The sequence below is a fragment of the Capricornis sumatraensis genome, chromosome 3, assembly GCF_032405125.1.
Source record: "Capricornis sumatraensis isolate serow.1 chromosome 3, serow.2, whole genome shotgun sequence".
Lineage (NCBI taxonomy): Eukaryota > Metazoa > Chordata > Mammalia > Artiodactyla > Bovidae > Capricornis > Capricornis sumatraensis.
In genome coordinates this window covers 166,265,125-166,281,356 of record NC_091071.1, presented here as the reverse complement: position 1 = coordinate 166,281,356, position 16,232 = coordinate 166,265,125, and the positions used below count along the sequence as shown (strand labels likewise).

The window sequence follows — 16,232 nt, the reverse complement described above, 5'->3', positions numbered from 1 at the left end:
GAGCAGGGCTTGGTTGGGACAGGAAGCTCTGTGGCGGTGCTGGTCATGGCCAACTGGTGATGCTGAATAGGGATGCCAGGACTGGCACCAGCCTGGTTTTGGAGGCCATGGCCCTCGCCCAGGACCCTGCCAGGTCTCAGGCTCTCCCCACAGACTCCCCCTGCCTCTGGGTGGTCTTTGCCAAGCACAAATTCCCCTTGGAGCCAGGCTGTCTTTGGCCTGGCTCTGCTGCACGGCACCCCCTGGGGGAGCGGAGCCCTTCAGGGCCACATGTGGTCCCTTGTCCTCTGGCTGGTAGTATCTCATCTCCACTTTTCTGTTGAAGGAGACCATTTTGTGAACCTTCCCCCTCAAGGCACCAGATCCTGCCATGGCCGGAAGCCCTGTTTGTGGGAGCAGCACAGCCAGCAACAGGCTTGAGTGAGTGGCTTCCAGGCCTGGAGAAAGATGGAGGAAGAGACCAAAGGCCTGGGCAGAGAGAACTCACAGCCCCCAGAAACTGCATTCTGTCTGTGGCCAAGAGGTCTACAGCTTAGACCCCAAGAGAGCTTTCCAGCAGTAAGATGGGGCCCATGAGGGGCTGAGAAAAGTAAGTAGAAGGGTTTAAGATGCTCTCATGGTGAGAGAACGGGTTCACTGGCTGAGAATAAGGCATGGATAGTTTGATCTCCAGACTGTGATTCTACCGTACAGTCCCCAGATCAGGCAGCCCAGGAACATCAAACCCTCTGCTCAGGAATAGGCACATCCCACTCCTTGATTCCACCCCACCCCCAACCCCCAACCATGCTTTCCTGGAGTCACGCCCTGGAAGCTACCCATGCACAAAAGCCAAGCCTGGCCCAGGACAGCTGTGGTAAGAACATCTCTCCTTTCTCTTTTATTTAGGCCTGGCTTTCAGTCGATTATTTCTGGTTCCTGCCTCTGCTCTGCCGTGTTTGAGTCCACCGTGACTGGCCAGTGAGTTTCTTATCAGCCTTATTGGAGAGGCTGTCTAAGTGGTGCCTAGGAGCCCAGTTTCTGCTACTGACTGACTCTGTGACTCTAGACAAGTCACTTGCTTTCTCCCTACCTCAGTTTCCTCATCTATGAAATGAAGAAACAAGAAACTAATAGTACCACTCTGATAGAGTAATGCTGAGGACTGACTGACTTAATATGAACGCTGTCCGGCACATACTAGGCAGTGTACCAGTCTGTTCTCACATGTGCCTGTCTCAGGAGTTCCCTGCTGAGATGTGCCTGCCTCCACAGAAATGGGGTGACTATGTCAGCAATGCCTGTCTGGCCACCAAGTGAGGGGAGGCAGGGTGTGGGACAGGCGTCGGGCACTCACCTGGACCTCCAAGAGACCGCAGCCTGGAGGGCAGGGGCTGGAAGGCAGGCAGGGGCAGCAGGACCAGCTTCACCTGCCCCATGACTGCCAAGGCGTGGCGCTGCTTGATATTGAGGTAGGAGTACAGCAGGTGGCAGCTCTGGGCGTCCCGAGAGCTCCGTGGGCACAGTCTGACCACGCAAACGTCCTGTGGTCGCAGGAAGGACAGCAGGTTTAGCAACAGTCATGCTTTACTCCTATGAACACGCCTGGTCTCGTGTGAACCTCTGAGAGCCGTGTGAGGAAGAGTGTCCCCATTTTTCAGAGGTGGGAAGAGAGGGACTTGCCCAGGGTCATACAGGAGGTCTTCAGTCACTGGGGGGGAACTGGACCCAGATATCTTAAGCCAGGTCTCTGCTCCAGAGTTGGAGCAAAAGAAAGCTCAGGGCGGGAGGAAAGTGCTAGGAGGAGAGGTGGTTCTCATGGCAGGGTGGTTACCTTGGCCTCAGCTGGGCAGATGCTGGCCAGAAAGTCCCAGACAGCATCAGGGGCGATGCAGCTTGCAGAGCGGATCACCTGGGGCAGGGCCTGCAGGCAGGTAAGACTGCCAGTCAGCCTCCCAGCTTCCCACCCACTTAGGGCAGACTCAGGACCAGCTACCCGAAGTCATAGCCTGTGGCCAAGAGGACGGGCAGGCAGTCGATCAGAGCCCCCCCGGGTTGTTGGGGCCCTAATTACTCCTGGAGGCCTACAGCCTGTCCTGGCCAATCTGCAACTTCTCAGAAACCCCTAACTCCCTCCTTAAACCCCTCATCCAATGTTTTAGCTGATCACTCGCTCATTCCTGGTTTCCTCTGAACCAGGAAACACCAGACCTTGTCCTGGGTCCTTCCTGCTTTATGCTTTGGGTTACAGGGAGTCCTTTGCCCATGTGTGAAGTGCAGCTGGCATCTCATTTGCCCCTACGCCTAGCATGGGGCCAAGCACAGAGAGGGTGCCAATGATTTGTTTCAGAATGATGAGTGTGTCAATGAATGGTGGTGTGTGTAGCTGAGGGGGCAGGTTAGTGTGCGAGGGAGTCCCCAGAGACTAGGGCAGGAGTACCTGGATGAGGCGACAGCTGTGTCCCGAGACCAGCTGGGCCCTGACCCGGAACCGCTTGATGCAGAACATGTCCAAAGACCCCTCCCAGGGCACCTGGCTGGGCAGGGCCTTTGTGGGCCCAGCAGGCATCTGGAGCCTAGAAGGAGGGAGAGAGAGACAGGGCCAGGCAGAACAGGTCATCAGGGCTTCCCCGGCAGCTCCTTAGTTTTCAGAGAAGGTCCTGTGACTCCAGTGGGTGCTGGAACACTGGTCCAAGTAAGGCCTTACAAGGCGGAGACCAGTAGGTGGGGGTGATTAGTTCCATTGCACAGATGGGCAAACTGAGGCCCACACAAGTGGCAAGATTTGCCTAAGGCCGTATGGAAAAGCCCAGGCTTTGTCTGCTGCCCCAGTGGGTGCCTCGCCTACCCACCCTGCTGGGTTGCCCACCTCCTTGCCCACTTCCCCACACCTGTCCTTGCGCGGTGCTAGAGGCTTCTCCTTGTTTTGGGGCATATCTGAAAAGGACACAGGAACCTGGCTTGAGGCTCTCGGGAAAGCATCATCCCGCATCCTCCCTGCAGCTTTGAGGGAGCCTGGCTGCTCACGCGAGGGCTTCCAGTCTGCCAAGAGCAGAGGCAGGAGCTGAAATGGAGGCCAGCAGCTAAGCTGTAGCTAGCCCAGGGCATTACAAACTGGGTTTGAACCAAGTCCTTTTCGAGGTGACCTGGGACACCCTGCCACCATCGCCCCAAGTCATGAATCCATGTTGCTGCTGAAGCCCACGCCAGTCCCGGCCTGCCCGCCGCCCCTGCGCCCCTCCTGTGTCTCCCCCGACCTGTGCAGATGCGGCCGCTGGGGTCTAGGAAGTGGTGCTCGGGCTGCTCCGTGCTCTCCCTCGATGTGGCGGGCAGGGCCGGGGGGCTGCCATCTATGGGCACCATGGGTCCCTAGGAGGCACAAGAGGAGAGAGGGGGTGGGCTGGGCAGGTGGCCGGGAGTCAGGAGGCCTCCTGTTATATGGGGGCCTCAGCAATGTGGTTTTATGTTTCTAAATAAACACGCCTGGTCTCATCTGAATCTCTGAGAGCCGTGTAAGGAAGAGTGTCCCCATTTTCCAGAGGTGGGAACAGAGGGACTTGCCTAGGGTCACACAGTAGCTCTCCAGTCACAGGGGGAACTGGACCCGGATACTGTAAACCAGGCCTCTGCTCCAGAGCTGGAGCAGAAGAGAGCTCAGGGCTGGGGGGACAGTGCTAGGAGGAGAGGTGGTTCTCACGGCTAGGCGGTTACCTTGGCCTCAGCTGGGCAGATGCTGGCCAGAAAGTCCCAGACAGCGTCAGCGTAATACATTCTTTAATAACAAAAGTACCACGAACTTGTTACAAAAAATTTAGAAAACACAGAGAATTTGAAAAAAAAAAATCACTCCTTGTCTCACCACTCAGAAGCAACTGCTGATATTTTGCGTATTCCTTTATAATAGCTTATCTATACCCAGAGTTTTGGGAATCCTTTTGCTAAAAGAGCTGGGGGATTTCCCTGGTGGTCCAATGGTTAACAATCTGCCTTGCAGTACAGGGGATGTGGGTTTGATCCCTAGTAGGGGAACTAATATCCTACATGACACGGGGCAACTAAGCCCGCACACCACAACCAGAGAAGCCGGCAGGCTGTAATGAAGATCCCTAGGGCCGCAGCTAAGACCTGACACAGCCAAATACGTCAATAAATAACTTAAAAAAAAAAAAAAAAAGGAACTGGGATTATACATGCAAGCTTGTCTTTTCATTTTGTCCGTGAACCCCAGCAGAGGCATCTACCATGTTATATGGTCCCTACAGACACCGCACCCATGGGGTGGACTGGAGTGTGTGCATCACCGCTGTTGCACTGTTGAATGACAACTGGGTCATGCCCACGCTTTCACTAGTACAGATAACACTGAGGACATATTTGAGCAGAAAGTATTTTCCTAAACTTTCAATTTACCTCCTTAGGATGAGTTCTCATAAGCAGATGACAGAATCGGGGAGAATGAACATTTTTAAAGTCCTAATGCCCATTGCTAAATCAGCCTTTTACCTTACGATAGAACCAGCTTTAAACACAGAGCAAACATTTCTTTAGGAAGATCTGAAAAGATCTTGAAACTTACTTTTGCCTTAAAACCACCTCTAGAGCAGTGGACAAGGCTCAAGCTTTGGAGTCAGACAGCCTGGGTGCCAGTCTCCCCCACTGCCAACTAAGCGACCTTGGATTTGAGGTGCCTCACCCATCTCACTCATCGTGAGGTCTGAACGAGGCACTGCTTGTAAAAGGGGTGCATAGTAGGTGTTCAACCGGAGGGACTGCTAGTCTGTGTCATCTTCCCCTCCCCTACTCTCCAACCACTCTCTCTACCCATCTGTCTCTGGCTCCTCCCCCTACATTTGCATTCACCTTTCTCAGGGAATGCAGATTGGTTTGGGTTGGGGAGCAGCCACACCCCCTCAGGGCTCTTCTCTGCACTGCCAGCAATGCTGGTTGTTGGCTTGGATGCTGGTGCAGAAGAGTAGGGATTTCTGTGGGTCATCGTCATGGCCGTTTCCCCAGGAAACATGGCTCAAGGGACCTGCCCAACACTCCCCTATCCTGGACACACAACTGATTAGGCCAGGGTGAACATCCAATCCATGGAACACCCAACCAAAGCCAAAGCAGCCTTCTCCTGGGAGTGGTTGAAGTGAGCCAAGGAGGCGCTCCAATTGGCTGCAGGAGGCTGACAATGGATTGGATGGATTCATTGATTGGAGGGCTGCTCCAGCCTGCTGGGCCAAGTGCAAGATGGAGGAGCCGAGGGGGTGAAGGAGCAGGATGGGCACGAGGATGGGGCAGACCCCAGGGGATAAAAGGACACGCTGCACAGCTGGCCAGGACTCCACGCAGCTCCCTGCTGGAGCATCCTCGGTCCTTTTGGGGAACAGAGTAAGCCTCTGCTCCTTAACATTCCCAAAAGTCACTGCCTCAAGCAGCGTGGCCCTCCTGCTTCCCAACCTGGGATGTGGTCGGAGTGCCTGAGGTTGGAGGGAACTGCAGAGACGGGACTCACTACTCCACACGTCGGATTAGGCCAAAAGGCAGGGGAGCAGCACTGAGAAGGTGTCGGCAGGCCCGGTGCCGGCGGCTGTCTCGCCCCATGCTCTCCCAGACCCTGTGCAGCAACCAACTCCAGTTTACAGCGACAACCCTGGGCCTCAGCGCAGTCAGGTGCCTTGCCCACGGCCACGCGGCTGGGGAGGTGAGGGCTGGGCCCGTGGGCACAGGCCCTGCCTGGCAACCACCAGGTCAGGCTCCCACTTACCACCAGGTCCTCCAAGGTCAGCATCTGGTCCATGTCCCGCAGGATCTCGACTTCCCCCTTATGGGTCAGCTTGGAGGCCGGGAGGCTACGTGGCTCCTTCTGCAGCTGCTCAATGATCTCCAGGCCCTGGTAGAGGGGGCAGCCCCTGCTCAGCTGGGGTTGGGGGCTCTGGCCACCAGGAGCCCACGTGCTCCATTTCCTCCTCCAAGGTCCCTCCACTGTCGCTCCCCTGCCATGCCAGCCGGTTCCCTTCCTCCACACCTCCACTTCTGCAGTTCCCTAACCCGGGCAGACCTCCAGCAGCTGCCCTACCTTTCCACAGTCCACTCATTCACCCTCCAACTCAAACCCTGCCTCCCCCAGGAAGCCTTCCTGAACTTTGCTCCTCCCACAAGTCAAATCCGCCCCAGACGGTATCCCACCCACTCTCTGTCCTGGAAAAGAGTGTGTGGTGTTGTCGAGAAAGCAGAGCCGCCGGCCCACCAGCTGCCACTAATAAAAACCCACAACGTGGTGTGGCCTTGGGCAAGCCCTTCGTGGCTCTAAGCTTCAGCTGATCTGTTCTTTAGAAATGAAATTAAGATTGTCATATTAAACAGCTTATATAGAGTGCTTAGCCTAGAGTCTAGCTCATAGTATTTGCTCCTTGTGATCCTTATTGTTGATCAATGTCATCCTATCTGAAATGTTTCTGGAAAGCCTGTCTGTCCCTTTCTAACAACCCCTGGAGAACAGAAGCCCAGTCCTCCCTGTAGGGCTGGATTTGTGGGCATGGGCTCCATGCAGTAGCCCAGGGCCCTGTTCTAAAAGGGCCCCATGCTTCATGCTGCTGTCGTCTTGAAATTCTCAATCATTCAACAAAGTGCTCGCGTTTTCATTCTGCAGGGGCCCCACAGTTTACACAGATGACCCTACTCCCTGACCCCGACAATGCCCCGACAGAAGCTCAGACTGCAGTGGGCAGACGCACCTAATGGATTCCACGCATTAATTCTAACCAGCCTAGTATCTGTCAGAACAAGGGCTTAGTGCCCCCAGTCCATCCGTGGGCCCCACTCCCTCGGTCAGCCCCCCTCTTTCTCACTGAGCCACCAACAACCATTACACAAACATCTCCCAAAGCTGGCTCAGAGCCCACCACACTTCCCCTGTCTCAGAGCCATTCCCAGGGAGGGAGAGACCCACAGACACAGAGTGTGTGGGGGTGTAACTGTGAAGGGTGGGAGGCTGTGGGCTTCCTCACCGGACCTGGGGCACCAGGAAGACATCCAGCCTTTTCTGGAACTTCTGGGGCTGGGACTGGAGCGGAGGCCTCGCACTGGGTCTCCCCACCATGGATGGTGGATGATATTCCTGGACTCCAGAGTCTGGGCCATCATCCCCAGTGCCCCCCAGCCCGACACACACACCCCGAGTCCAGCTCCACAGAAAAGCCAGGAGACGACCACACCTCCAGGGACGTCACCTCTACCAGGCTCTCCATCCTCAACCCCCTTCATTTCTGCCTCTTTTCCCGTTTTATCCCCCCAGTGAGAAGAGTCTTTCTGACTCTCTCCCCGTCTGCCTGCTCTGTTTCCTCATTTCTGCTTCTGTCTATCCTGTGCTCCCATCTCACAGCCTTCTTCCTCACTCTGTCTCTCCAGCTCCATCCTCAGGCCTCCCCCAAGTCCCTCCGCCAGGTCCTGACCTGATCCGACAACTCACCCTCTTCTCCTCCCGGTCCCGCCAGCGGGCCAGTTCTTGGGGGGCCAGCTGGACTGAATTCATCCGCACCAGGCCGTCGGGGGTGATGTCTCCATGAACCACTTTGAGAAACAGCTCCTACAGGGGTAGGAGCTACATAACGCCGCTTGGAGAACCCCCACCCCAACCCTGCCTGGCACTCCCAGCTCAGGCTCCCAGATACTCCAGGGCTTCCCACCTCAGAACGGGCCCCAGCCCAGCCCGGAGGCCCGCTCACCGGGTTCCTGGGGTCCCGCAGGTTGAACAGCAGGCTGCGGTACTTGGTCTTGTAGCGGCCGTTGGTGGCTTGTGTCAGGTTGAAGAGGGCTGCCTCGATGCCAGCAGCGATGCCCTCCACGACCTTCTCACTAAGCACCAGGTCTGGGTGCTTCTGAAGGCTGTGGGGTGGGGAGGGGAACAAGGGCAGGGCCAGGGCACTGAGCCTGAGAGCGGGCAGGGGTGGGGAGCAAGGTTTGGGCCAACTCCGGTTTCTACTCTGAACATTTTCCTAAGTGAACCCCTCTATCCTCACTCTGTGAGGAACAGGTATTATCATTCCCCACTTACAGATGGGTGACTGCTGCTCAGAGAAGATAAGGAGCTTGCCAAGGCCACATGATGAGTGGAAAAGCAAGGTCCGATTGCTCAGCCCCTGCTCTCCCTGACCAGGGAACCAGGGTATGGATGGAGGGGCAGAAGCTGGGGGGTGGGAGGGTGAGGCACTGGTCAGGGCAGAGGATGGAGACCTGGTCCTGGAAATAACCCTGATCATCAGCCACTGACTTGCTGTGTGGCCTTTGCAAAATCCTGCCCTCTCTGGGCCTTGGTCTCACCATTAGTAAAATGAGCGCTCTGAGTTCAGATCTCTGAGATGGTCCCAGCACAGAGTTGCCCCGTGTCTGAAAGCATTTTCTGTGGGTGATATCCACAAGGACCGAGCAGACACTCAGAGCTGCAGTGGCTTAAAGGAAAAGCGCCACCTTGAAGCCAGAGAGACCCAAGTTCAAATCCGGCTCTCCACTGGCTTGCTGTGTGGGCAAATGGCCTCACAGGACAAAACGGGGTTAGTGGTACACACACAAGCCCTCAGAACACGGCACAGCCCCAGGAGGTGGGACATGTGAGGGCAGCCCTTCAGGATGTCCCGGGTGTCGGAGCAGGTGGAGTAAGGCCTTACCGACTCCACAGCGCCTCCTGCATGGTGCGGACCACGGTGTCCCGTACCCCAGTATCCAGGGGTGGCTTCTCCTGTTGGGGCTGAAGCTGAGCTGTGGGGAGAGAGAGTCACAGGCTCCCAGGGGATGCTCAGGGCAAGGGTGTGGGGCAACTCAAGGCTGAGGGGCTTCGGGAGGTAAGGAAGGGGTCCCACCTCAGGGACCCAAGGTGTCTAGGATGTCTGTCTGCTGAGCCCAGGCAGCCAGCAGCCCCACCCCTTTGGGGAAGAACTGCAGGCAGATGGCGGGGGGGGAGGAGAGGAGTCCCAGCAGGGGTCAGGCCAGGAGCGGGGCATGAGCCCCGTGTGTCCTCAGAAATCCCTGGCAGACGGGCGGCTGCTGAAGGGCGCCCTCCACAGCCGCTCACCTGAGTCCTCGGCCCCTGCTTGTCCTCCGGGTCCCTCCTCTTCAGCCTCCACTGGGCTGCACTGTTGGGGAGGGGCGAGGGGCTGAGGCCTCGTCCCTGGGTACAGCCTCCCAGCCCCAGGGTCGGGGGCAGGGGCACTGTCTCTCCAGTCACCTGTGCACCCCCACATTCGCCCTGACCTGTGCCCAGGGAGGGAGACCACGTGGCCAGAGCAGAAGCACTCACCCCTAGACCCTCAGCACTGGGCTTCTGAACACGAACCCTCACCTGCAACAGAACGAGGACGCAGAGAAGAAGGGGGAGTCCCTGGGGTGCAGGGAGTGACTCCTGGGGATGGTGAAAGGGGTCAGAGAGACCACCAGGATCCCCCTCCCCGAGGGAGGTGGCTAGAGGATCTCGGAATGGCGGGACATGCCAGTTGGCCAGGAAGGAAGGTCCATGACCACTCTCTCCCCAGATGCATGAAGGCCACGGGCCCTCCCTCCCTCCCTTGCTGCAGCCAAGCTCCTGAACTCAGCGGTGCAGAGCAAGGAGCACACAGACACCAGGTTAGAAGACAGTCTAATGCACCCCTGGCTGTCACATTCTGTGTGGCCGTGGGCAAGTCACAGCATCGCTCTTGGCTGCAGCAACGACTCTGTGAACCACATGCCCATGTGTCTCTCCCAGCAGGATTAAGTGACGTCAGTGTAAAGACCCTGTTCTATACCTGGCGCCTCATGCGGCCCCGGGCCCTGCACCTTTTCTTCTTTCTGGGCCTCTGGACAGATGAGGCTGAGTAGGCCTCCATCATGTCCTCCAGAACCTCCAGTCTTGGAGGTAGCTGCCCCCCTGCCTGGCTGTAGCTCACGGCCCCCAGGAGGTAGATCACTGGTTCGGAACCAACCTGCCAGGGGAGAAGTGCCTTTCAGACTGCTAACCTCACCTGCAATTTACGGTCCTTTCTCTTCCCCGCTGAACTGTAAGCTCCATGAGGACAGAGAGCATGTGTGTCTTGGCCCCCACTGTACTCCCAATGCCTGGAAAAGGCCCGGCACACAGTAGGGTTCAGTAAATGTTTGCTGACTGCCTGGTCTCCATCCCAGGAAAGGACCCTGGCTTCATTTTCATCCTCTCGGCTTCACCCTTCCTCCCAGCCACGTTCACAGTTACCTGGACCCTGTACCGAGACCCTTCTCACCCTCATGACCAGAGGTGCTCATATCCTGTTCTGAGTCCACCCTCTCTCAAAATCTCTGTCAGGCCCCTTTTTTGGGGTCAGTGACTTGCCTTTTCCCCCTGAAGCAGACACATGGTGAACATATCCATCACCCCTCTGAAAGCCTACTGATCATCCCTCTGTTACCCAGAGAGAAAGCCCTTCATGACCCATTCAAGGTGCAGAGTAGTTCTGGGTCTTCTGATGACCTATAGAACCTATTGTGCTCCCCTTTCTGCTTTGGCTGCCAGGAAGCTCAGTTTTAACTTTAAACCTAGTGGTTGTACCTTTCCAGGATTGGTAGAGTAAGGGGTTGTTACTAACAAGATTTCCCCTTCCCCTTGCCCTTTTCTTGCTTTCTTTAGACTTTTATCCCATTTCAGTGTATTTTGATTCTTCCAATTTATTACAAGTCACCAGGAGTTGTTTTGAAAGTAGATGGGTCTGAAAACTAATCCTTGAGTGAATGATCATGAATGGTCAGGTTCCAAGGTTTGGGGGAAAATGGAAGTCTGAGATTCACATCATAGGCAGTGAGGATGCTCTGGAAGAGGGCAGGCAGGGGCAAGGGGCTGGGATTGTCTCTGGGGAGGACCCCTCCTACCCCCAACAGACCTCAAAAGCGGGAGAAAGAAGAGCAGTAATAAAAAGCAAAAACCTACGTAACACACAAGCTTCACTCCATGGGCCATTCTCATCGCCTCCTTGGAGAGAAAGAGGATAGAAAGATTAGAATTCAGAGGACCCAGTGACCACCCCCCTACAGCAGTGAATTCATAAGAAGACACCCACACAAAGGTGAAAGATGTATATTCAGTGTTCACCGGGTTGACATTTGTAACTAAAACATGGGGTACAATCCAATGTCCATCAAAAGGAGAATGGTTAGTAAATAGCAACATATCATACTATGGATTCTAAAAGTGAAAGCTGCTCAGTCGTGTCTGACTCTTTGAGACCCCATGGACTATAAAGGCCATGAAATTCTCCAGGCCACAATACTAAGTGGCCATTAAAAAGAGTGAGTCATCGTAAAAACCACGGTTTGTTGAGGGCTCATAAAGCAGCTGGCTGTGGAAGGAGCACGTCATACATGATCTTACTAAGATCTCTGAACAACACCATGGACTATGTACTATTTCTACCCTCATTTTACAGATGATGAAACTAAGGCTCAGAGAGGCTCTGAAAAGTCCCGTAGCTACTAAGCAGCAGAACTAGAATTAGAATCTAGTTCTGTCTGACTCCAAAAGTCCAGGCATTTAACTGCTGGGCTATGTGGGGAGCACTGCCAGATGTGGTAAGATTCATGGAAAGATGTCAAGCTGCACAGTTTGGAGAAAAAGAAAAAAATAGGTTATGGAGCAGTACATGTTGCATAAGCCAATTTATGTAAATATATATTTATAGACACATAAGACAGGTTATCTCTGGGGAATGAAATTCCAGGGGGACTTTCACTTTCTAGTCGTAGACACCTGGGTATTTATGTTATTCAAAATGAGCATGTGTTTCTTTTACAATTACATACTATATTTAAAATTAGAAAGTTCAGAACAATGTGTGTAGTGTGCTACCATTTGCTTTAAAAAGAGACAGAATTTTTAATTTGTATTTGCTTGCATCTGCATAAAATACCTCTGGAAGTATCCACAAGAACCTGGTAACAGAGGCTTCCAGTGGGAAAGGAACTGGGAGCTGCGAAGGAGGTTTTTCACTTTTTTTTTAAACCATGGGAATGAATCAGCCTTTCAAAAAAGTAAATTGAGAAGAAAAAAAAAAGGGGAGGAGATAAGAAAACAGGATATCTGGGAAGGAAAGCAGGCCAGAGATTAAGAATGGTCTTTTCCAGTTTAAAACCTTTAGGCTGGCCCTTCTTCTCAGGAGTCCACATACCAGTGTTATGAGGCTCCAAACAACAGGCAGCAGAATCAGACCGGCAGACTTCAGATACTGGACTTATCAGACAAGAACACAACGTATGTATGTACAATATGCTTAAATAAATAAAAGGTGAGGGGACCTTCCTCATCGTCCAGTGGTTAAGAATCTGCCTTCCAATGCAGGGACATGGGTTTGATCCCTGGTCAGGGAAGTAAGATCCCACATGCCTCAGGGCAACTACACCACCACACTGCAACTAGAGAAAGTTTGCATGCCACAATGAAGACCCAGTGCAGCCAAAAAAGAAAGAAAAAAAGAAAAGGCGAGGTCAAACATATCAGTCAGTTCAGTGGCTCAGTCGTGTCTGGCTCTTTGCAACCCCATGAACTGCAGCATGCCAGGCTTCCCTGTCCATCACCAACTCCCAGAGTTTGCTCAAACTCCTGTCCATCGAGTCGGTGATGCCATCCAACCATCTCATCCTCTGTCATCCCCTTCTCCTCCTGCCTTTAATCTTTCCCAGCATCTGGGTCTTTTCAAATGAGTCAGTTCTTTGCATCAGGTGGCCAAAGTATTGGAGCTTCAGCTTCAGCATCAGTCCTTCCAATGAATATTCAGGACTGATTTCCTTTAGGATGGACTGGTCTGATCTCCTTGCAGTTCAAGGGTCTCTCAAGAGTCTTCTCCAAAACCACAGTTCAAAAGCATGAATTCTTTGGTGCTCAGCTTTCTTTATAGTCCAAATATATGATGAAGGGCAAAAATACACATAAAAGACCAAGCATATTTGGTTGGGAACCAAACACAACTTCTGGAAATGAAAAATATGATAATAAGTATGAAAACTTAAAAAGTCAATATATAGGCCTAACAGTATTAGACAGCTGAAATAAGCTAGTGAACTAGAAGATAAGTTTAAAGAAATTATCCAAATTATTCACAGCACAGAGACCGTGAAACACAATCAAAGAAACAAAAAAGTCAGAGTGAAAAGCACTGATTTCACTCAAACCAAAGTTCCAGAAAGAGAGAACTGAGCAGAGGGAGTATTTGAAGACAGATGACTAAGAATTTTCCAGAATTGATAAAAGACAACAATTTACAGATTCCAAAAGCTTGGTGAATTTCAAAAAGTTTAAGTAAAAGTAGATTCACACCTAGACACATCATAGTGAAATTGCGCCACAGCAATAAGGACATCCTAAAAGCAACAAGAGAAAAATTAACCATCTAACACTTTGCTAGCCATCTAGCACTGACAATGTGCTATCACTGTTCTGAATACTCTCCATGTTAGTTTCCTTAATCTGCACCAAAACCCTGTGAGTCAGATATCGGTACTATTATTGCCCTTGTTTTACAGAAGTGGAAACTGAGGCACACAGAGGTGCAGAAAGCCTAGTCAGTTTCCTCAGTGTCACACAATTAGTAAACCAGAGATCTGAGATTTACATCCTGGCAGTCTGATTTCAGGGGTTTTCCCTGGTAGCTCAGCTGGTAAAGAACGTGCCTGCGATGCAGAAGACCCCAGTTTGATTCCTGGGTCAGGAAGATCCGGGGGAGAAGGGTTAGGCTACCCAGTCCAGTGTTCTTGGGCTTCTGTGGTGGTTCAGATGGTAGAGAATTTTCCTGCAATGCAAGAGACCTTGGCTCGATCCCTGGGTTGGGAAGACCCCCGTGGAGGAGGGCATGGCAACTCACTCCAGTATTCTTGCCTGGAGAACCCCATGGACAGAGGAGCCCGGTGGGCTACTATCCCTGGGGTCACAAAGAGTCAGACATGACTGAGCACGCAGCACAGGCTGATTCCAGAGGCCACATCTTTAACCACTGATGCTACAATACATGTATGCGCTCAGTCATGTCCAAGTTTTTGTGAGCCCCGTGGACTGTAACCCGCCAGGCTCCTCCGTCCATGGAATCTTCCAGGCAAGAATACTGGAGTGGCTGCCATTTCCTACTCCAGGGGATCTTCCCGACCCAGGGATCTAACCAGTGTCTCTTGCGTCTTGGCGGGTGAATTCTTTACCACTGTACCATGGGGGGAAGCCCAACGCTATAATGCCTCTCACCAAAAGATATTTTACTTACAAAGAAATGGCAGTTAAACTAACAGCTAACTTTTCAATAGTAATATGGATGGCAAAACATAGCAGAATAATATTTTTCAATGTGTTTAAAGAAAATAATGATCAATTGTACACCCAGACAAAATATTTTTTGAGAACGAAGATAAAGATACCATAACTTACAAAACAGAAACAGACTTAACAGACATAGAAAACAAACTTACAGTTACCAAAGAGGATAGCAAGGTGGGGTATAAATTAGGAGTATGGGATTAACATACACACACTACTACATATAAAACAGATAAACAACAAGGGCCTACTGTATAGCACAGGGAACTATATTCAGTATCTTAGGATATATTGAATATAGTTCCCGGGAACTGTATTCAATACCTTAGAATATACTGAATATAGTTCCCTGAGCACAGGGAACTGTATTCAATACCTTAGAATATACTGAATATAGTTCCCTGTGCTATGATGAAAAGAATCTGAAAAAGAACAGATTCAGTGAATCAAATCACTTTGCTGTATACCTGAACCTAACATAACATTGTGAATTAATTATACTTCAATTTAAAAAGTTTTAAAAATTTAAAAATAAAGATATCATAGATAAAAACCTAGAGAGTTTTTTTTATATAATTTTATCTTTCTTAATAAACGTTAAAAGATGTACTTGAGGCAAAAGGAAGAAAACATGATCCAGACAGAAAAGCTGAGATGCAAAGAGGAATTCAGACCAAAGAAAATGATAAGTATGTGGTTAAACCTAAACAAACACAGATTCTATGAAACTATAATATTTGGGTAATTTGTGGGATTGGAAAAATAACTGAGGACTAACTTCCTAGATAACAACATCACATAAATTGGGAAGGTGCATGCCTGGAATTAAAGCATTCCAAAATCCTGTTATTTCAGAGGAAGATAGTAACTACCTTTATACTTTGATAGCCTAGGTATTTCTGTTGACATTTCTAACAGACATCAAAAGAATATAAATAGGACACAGAAGACTTCCAAACTACTAGAGAGATAAAAAGGAATGAGAAAAAGCAGTCAATCTAAAAGGAGGTGATAAGCCCCACTTGGCTGCCAAAGATGGCGAAAGGGCAGTTCATCGTGCTCAGCGCCGGGAGCCATCATGGCTGAGCAGGTGCTTCTGGGCCAGAAGGTTGTGGTCGTGTGCTGTGAGGGCATCAGCATCTCTGGCAATTTCTACGGAAATAAACTGAATTACCCGGCCTTCCTCCACAAACGGATAAACACCAGCCCCTTTCTGCGGCCCCACCACTGCTGAACCCCCGAAGGCCTGAGCCACACTGCTCCGCAAGACCAAGCGAAGCCAGGCCGCTCTGGACCACCTCAAGGTGTCTGAAGGGGTCCCACCACCCTACGGCCAGAAAAAGCAGATGGTGGTTCCTGCCTCCCTTGAGCTTGTGCGTCTGAAGCCCAGGCAGAAGTCTGCCTACCTAGGGCACCTGGCTCATGAGGTTGGCTGGACGTACCAGGCAGTAAAAGCCACCCAGAAGGAGAAGAGAAAAGAGAAGGCCAAGTACCATATGATGCTTTAACCTCTGCACCACCAGGGAGGCCCATTCTCGGAGACAGTAGTAGCTAATGAGGCAACGGAAGCAGGCCGAAAAGAACACAGAAGAAAACTGAAAAATTCACAGAGGTCCTCAAGACCCGTGGATTTCCAGTCTGAGGCCAATAAAATGGTTTACTCCTCCTGCTTGGCCTGGCCTGGCCTTCCTCCATCACCACACTAGGCTGCAGGGGACCCCCAGGGGCTGCCATCCAGCTGCCACAGGCAGCCTGGGGTTAGAACACTGGGTGCAGAGGGGGGGCCTCTGCCACGGCTGTCTAAGAAAGGCCTTTTTAAAAGTGTAGACAGGGCTGTGTTGTCTACATGGTCTAAGGGCTGTCAGGCATAACTTGCCTGAGACCTATTCCTTCATGAGAGTTTTGGAACATAGATGGTTGGAACAATCAGTGCTATTGCAATACTGGCAAAAGTGAGCTGGAAGAC

At 51.8% G+C, this 16,232-nt stretch overlaps 2 protein-coding genes and 1 pseudogene across 2 annotated transcripts in view; 1 reads left to right on the top strand and 2 right to left on the bottom strand.

Annotated features, from left to right (window-relative positions):
* Positions 1-350: 350 nt before the first annotated feature.
* LOC138076652 (SPOC domain-containing protein 1-like) lies at positions 351-7,507 on the bottom strand. The gene is made up of 7 exons (XM_068968919.1): positions 7,445-7,507; positions 5,741-5,866; positions 3,237-3,348; positions 2,870-3,021; positions 2,420-2,569; positions 1,814-1,903; positions 351-437 (listed from the first exon to the last, which is right to left on the bottom strand). Exons 1-7 carry the CDS (start codon positions 7,505-7,507, stop codon positions 351-353), a joined length of 780 nt encoding a protein of 259 aa, XP_068825020.1.
* A 54-nt stretch (positions 7,508-7,561) lies between these two features.
* The window catches only part of SPOCD1 (SPOC domain containing 1), a 32,989-nt gene continuing 24,318 nt past the window's right edge, over positions 7,562-16,232 (bottom strand). The window contains exons 4-9 of the mRNA XM_068968505.1: positions 10,904-10,945; positions 9,753-9,929; positions 9,044-9,310; positions 8,640-8,710; positions 7,662-7,860; positions 7,562-7,576 (exon numbers count right to left, since the gene is read on the bottom strand). Of these exons, the coding sequence (XP_068824606.1) occupies positions 7,562-7,576; positions 7,662-7,860; positions 8,640-8,710; positions 9,044-9,310; positions 9,753-9,929; positions 10,904-10,945 (771 nt within the window). The remainder of the gene's footprint in view (positions 7,577-7,661; positions 7,861-8,639; positions 8,711-9,043; positions 9,311-9,752; positions 9,930-10,903; positions 10,946-16,232) is intronic.
* Positions 14,921-15,908, top strand: LOC138075550 (large ribosomal subunit protein uL13 pseudogene; annotated as a pseudogene).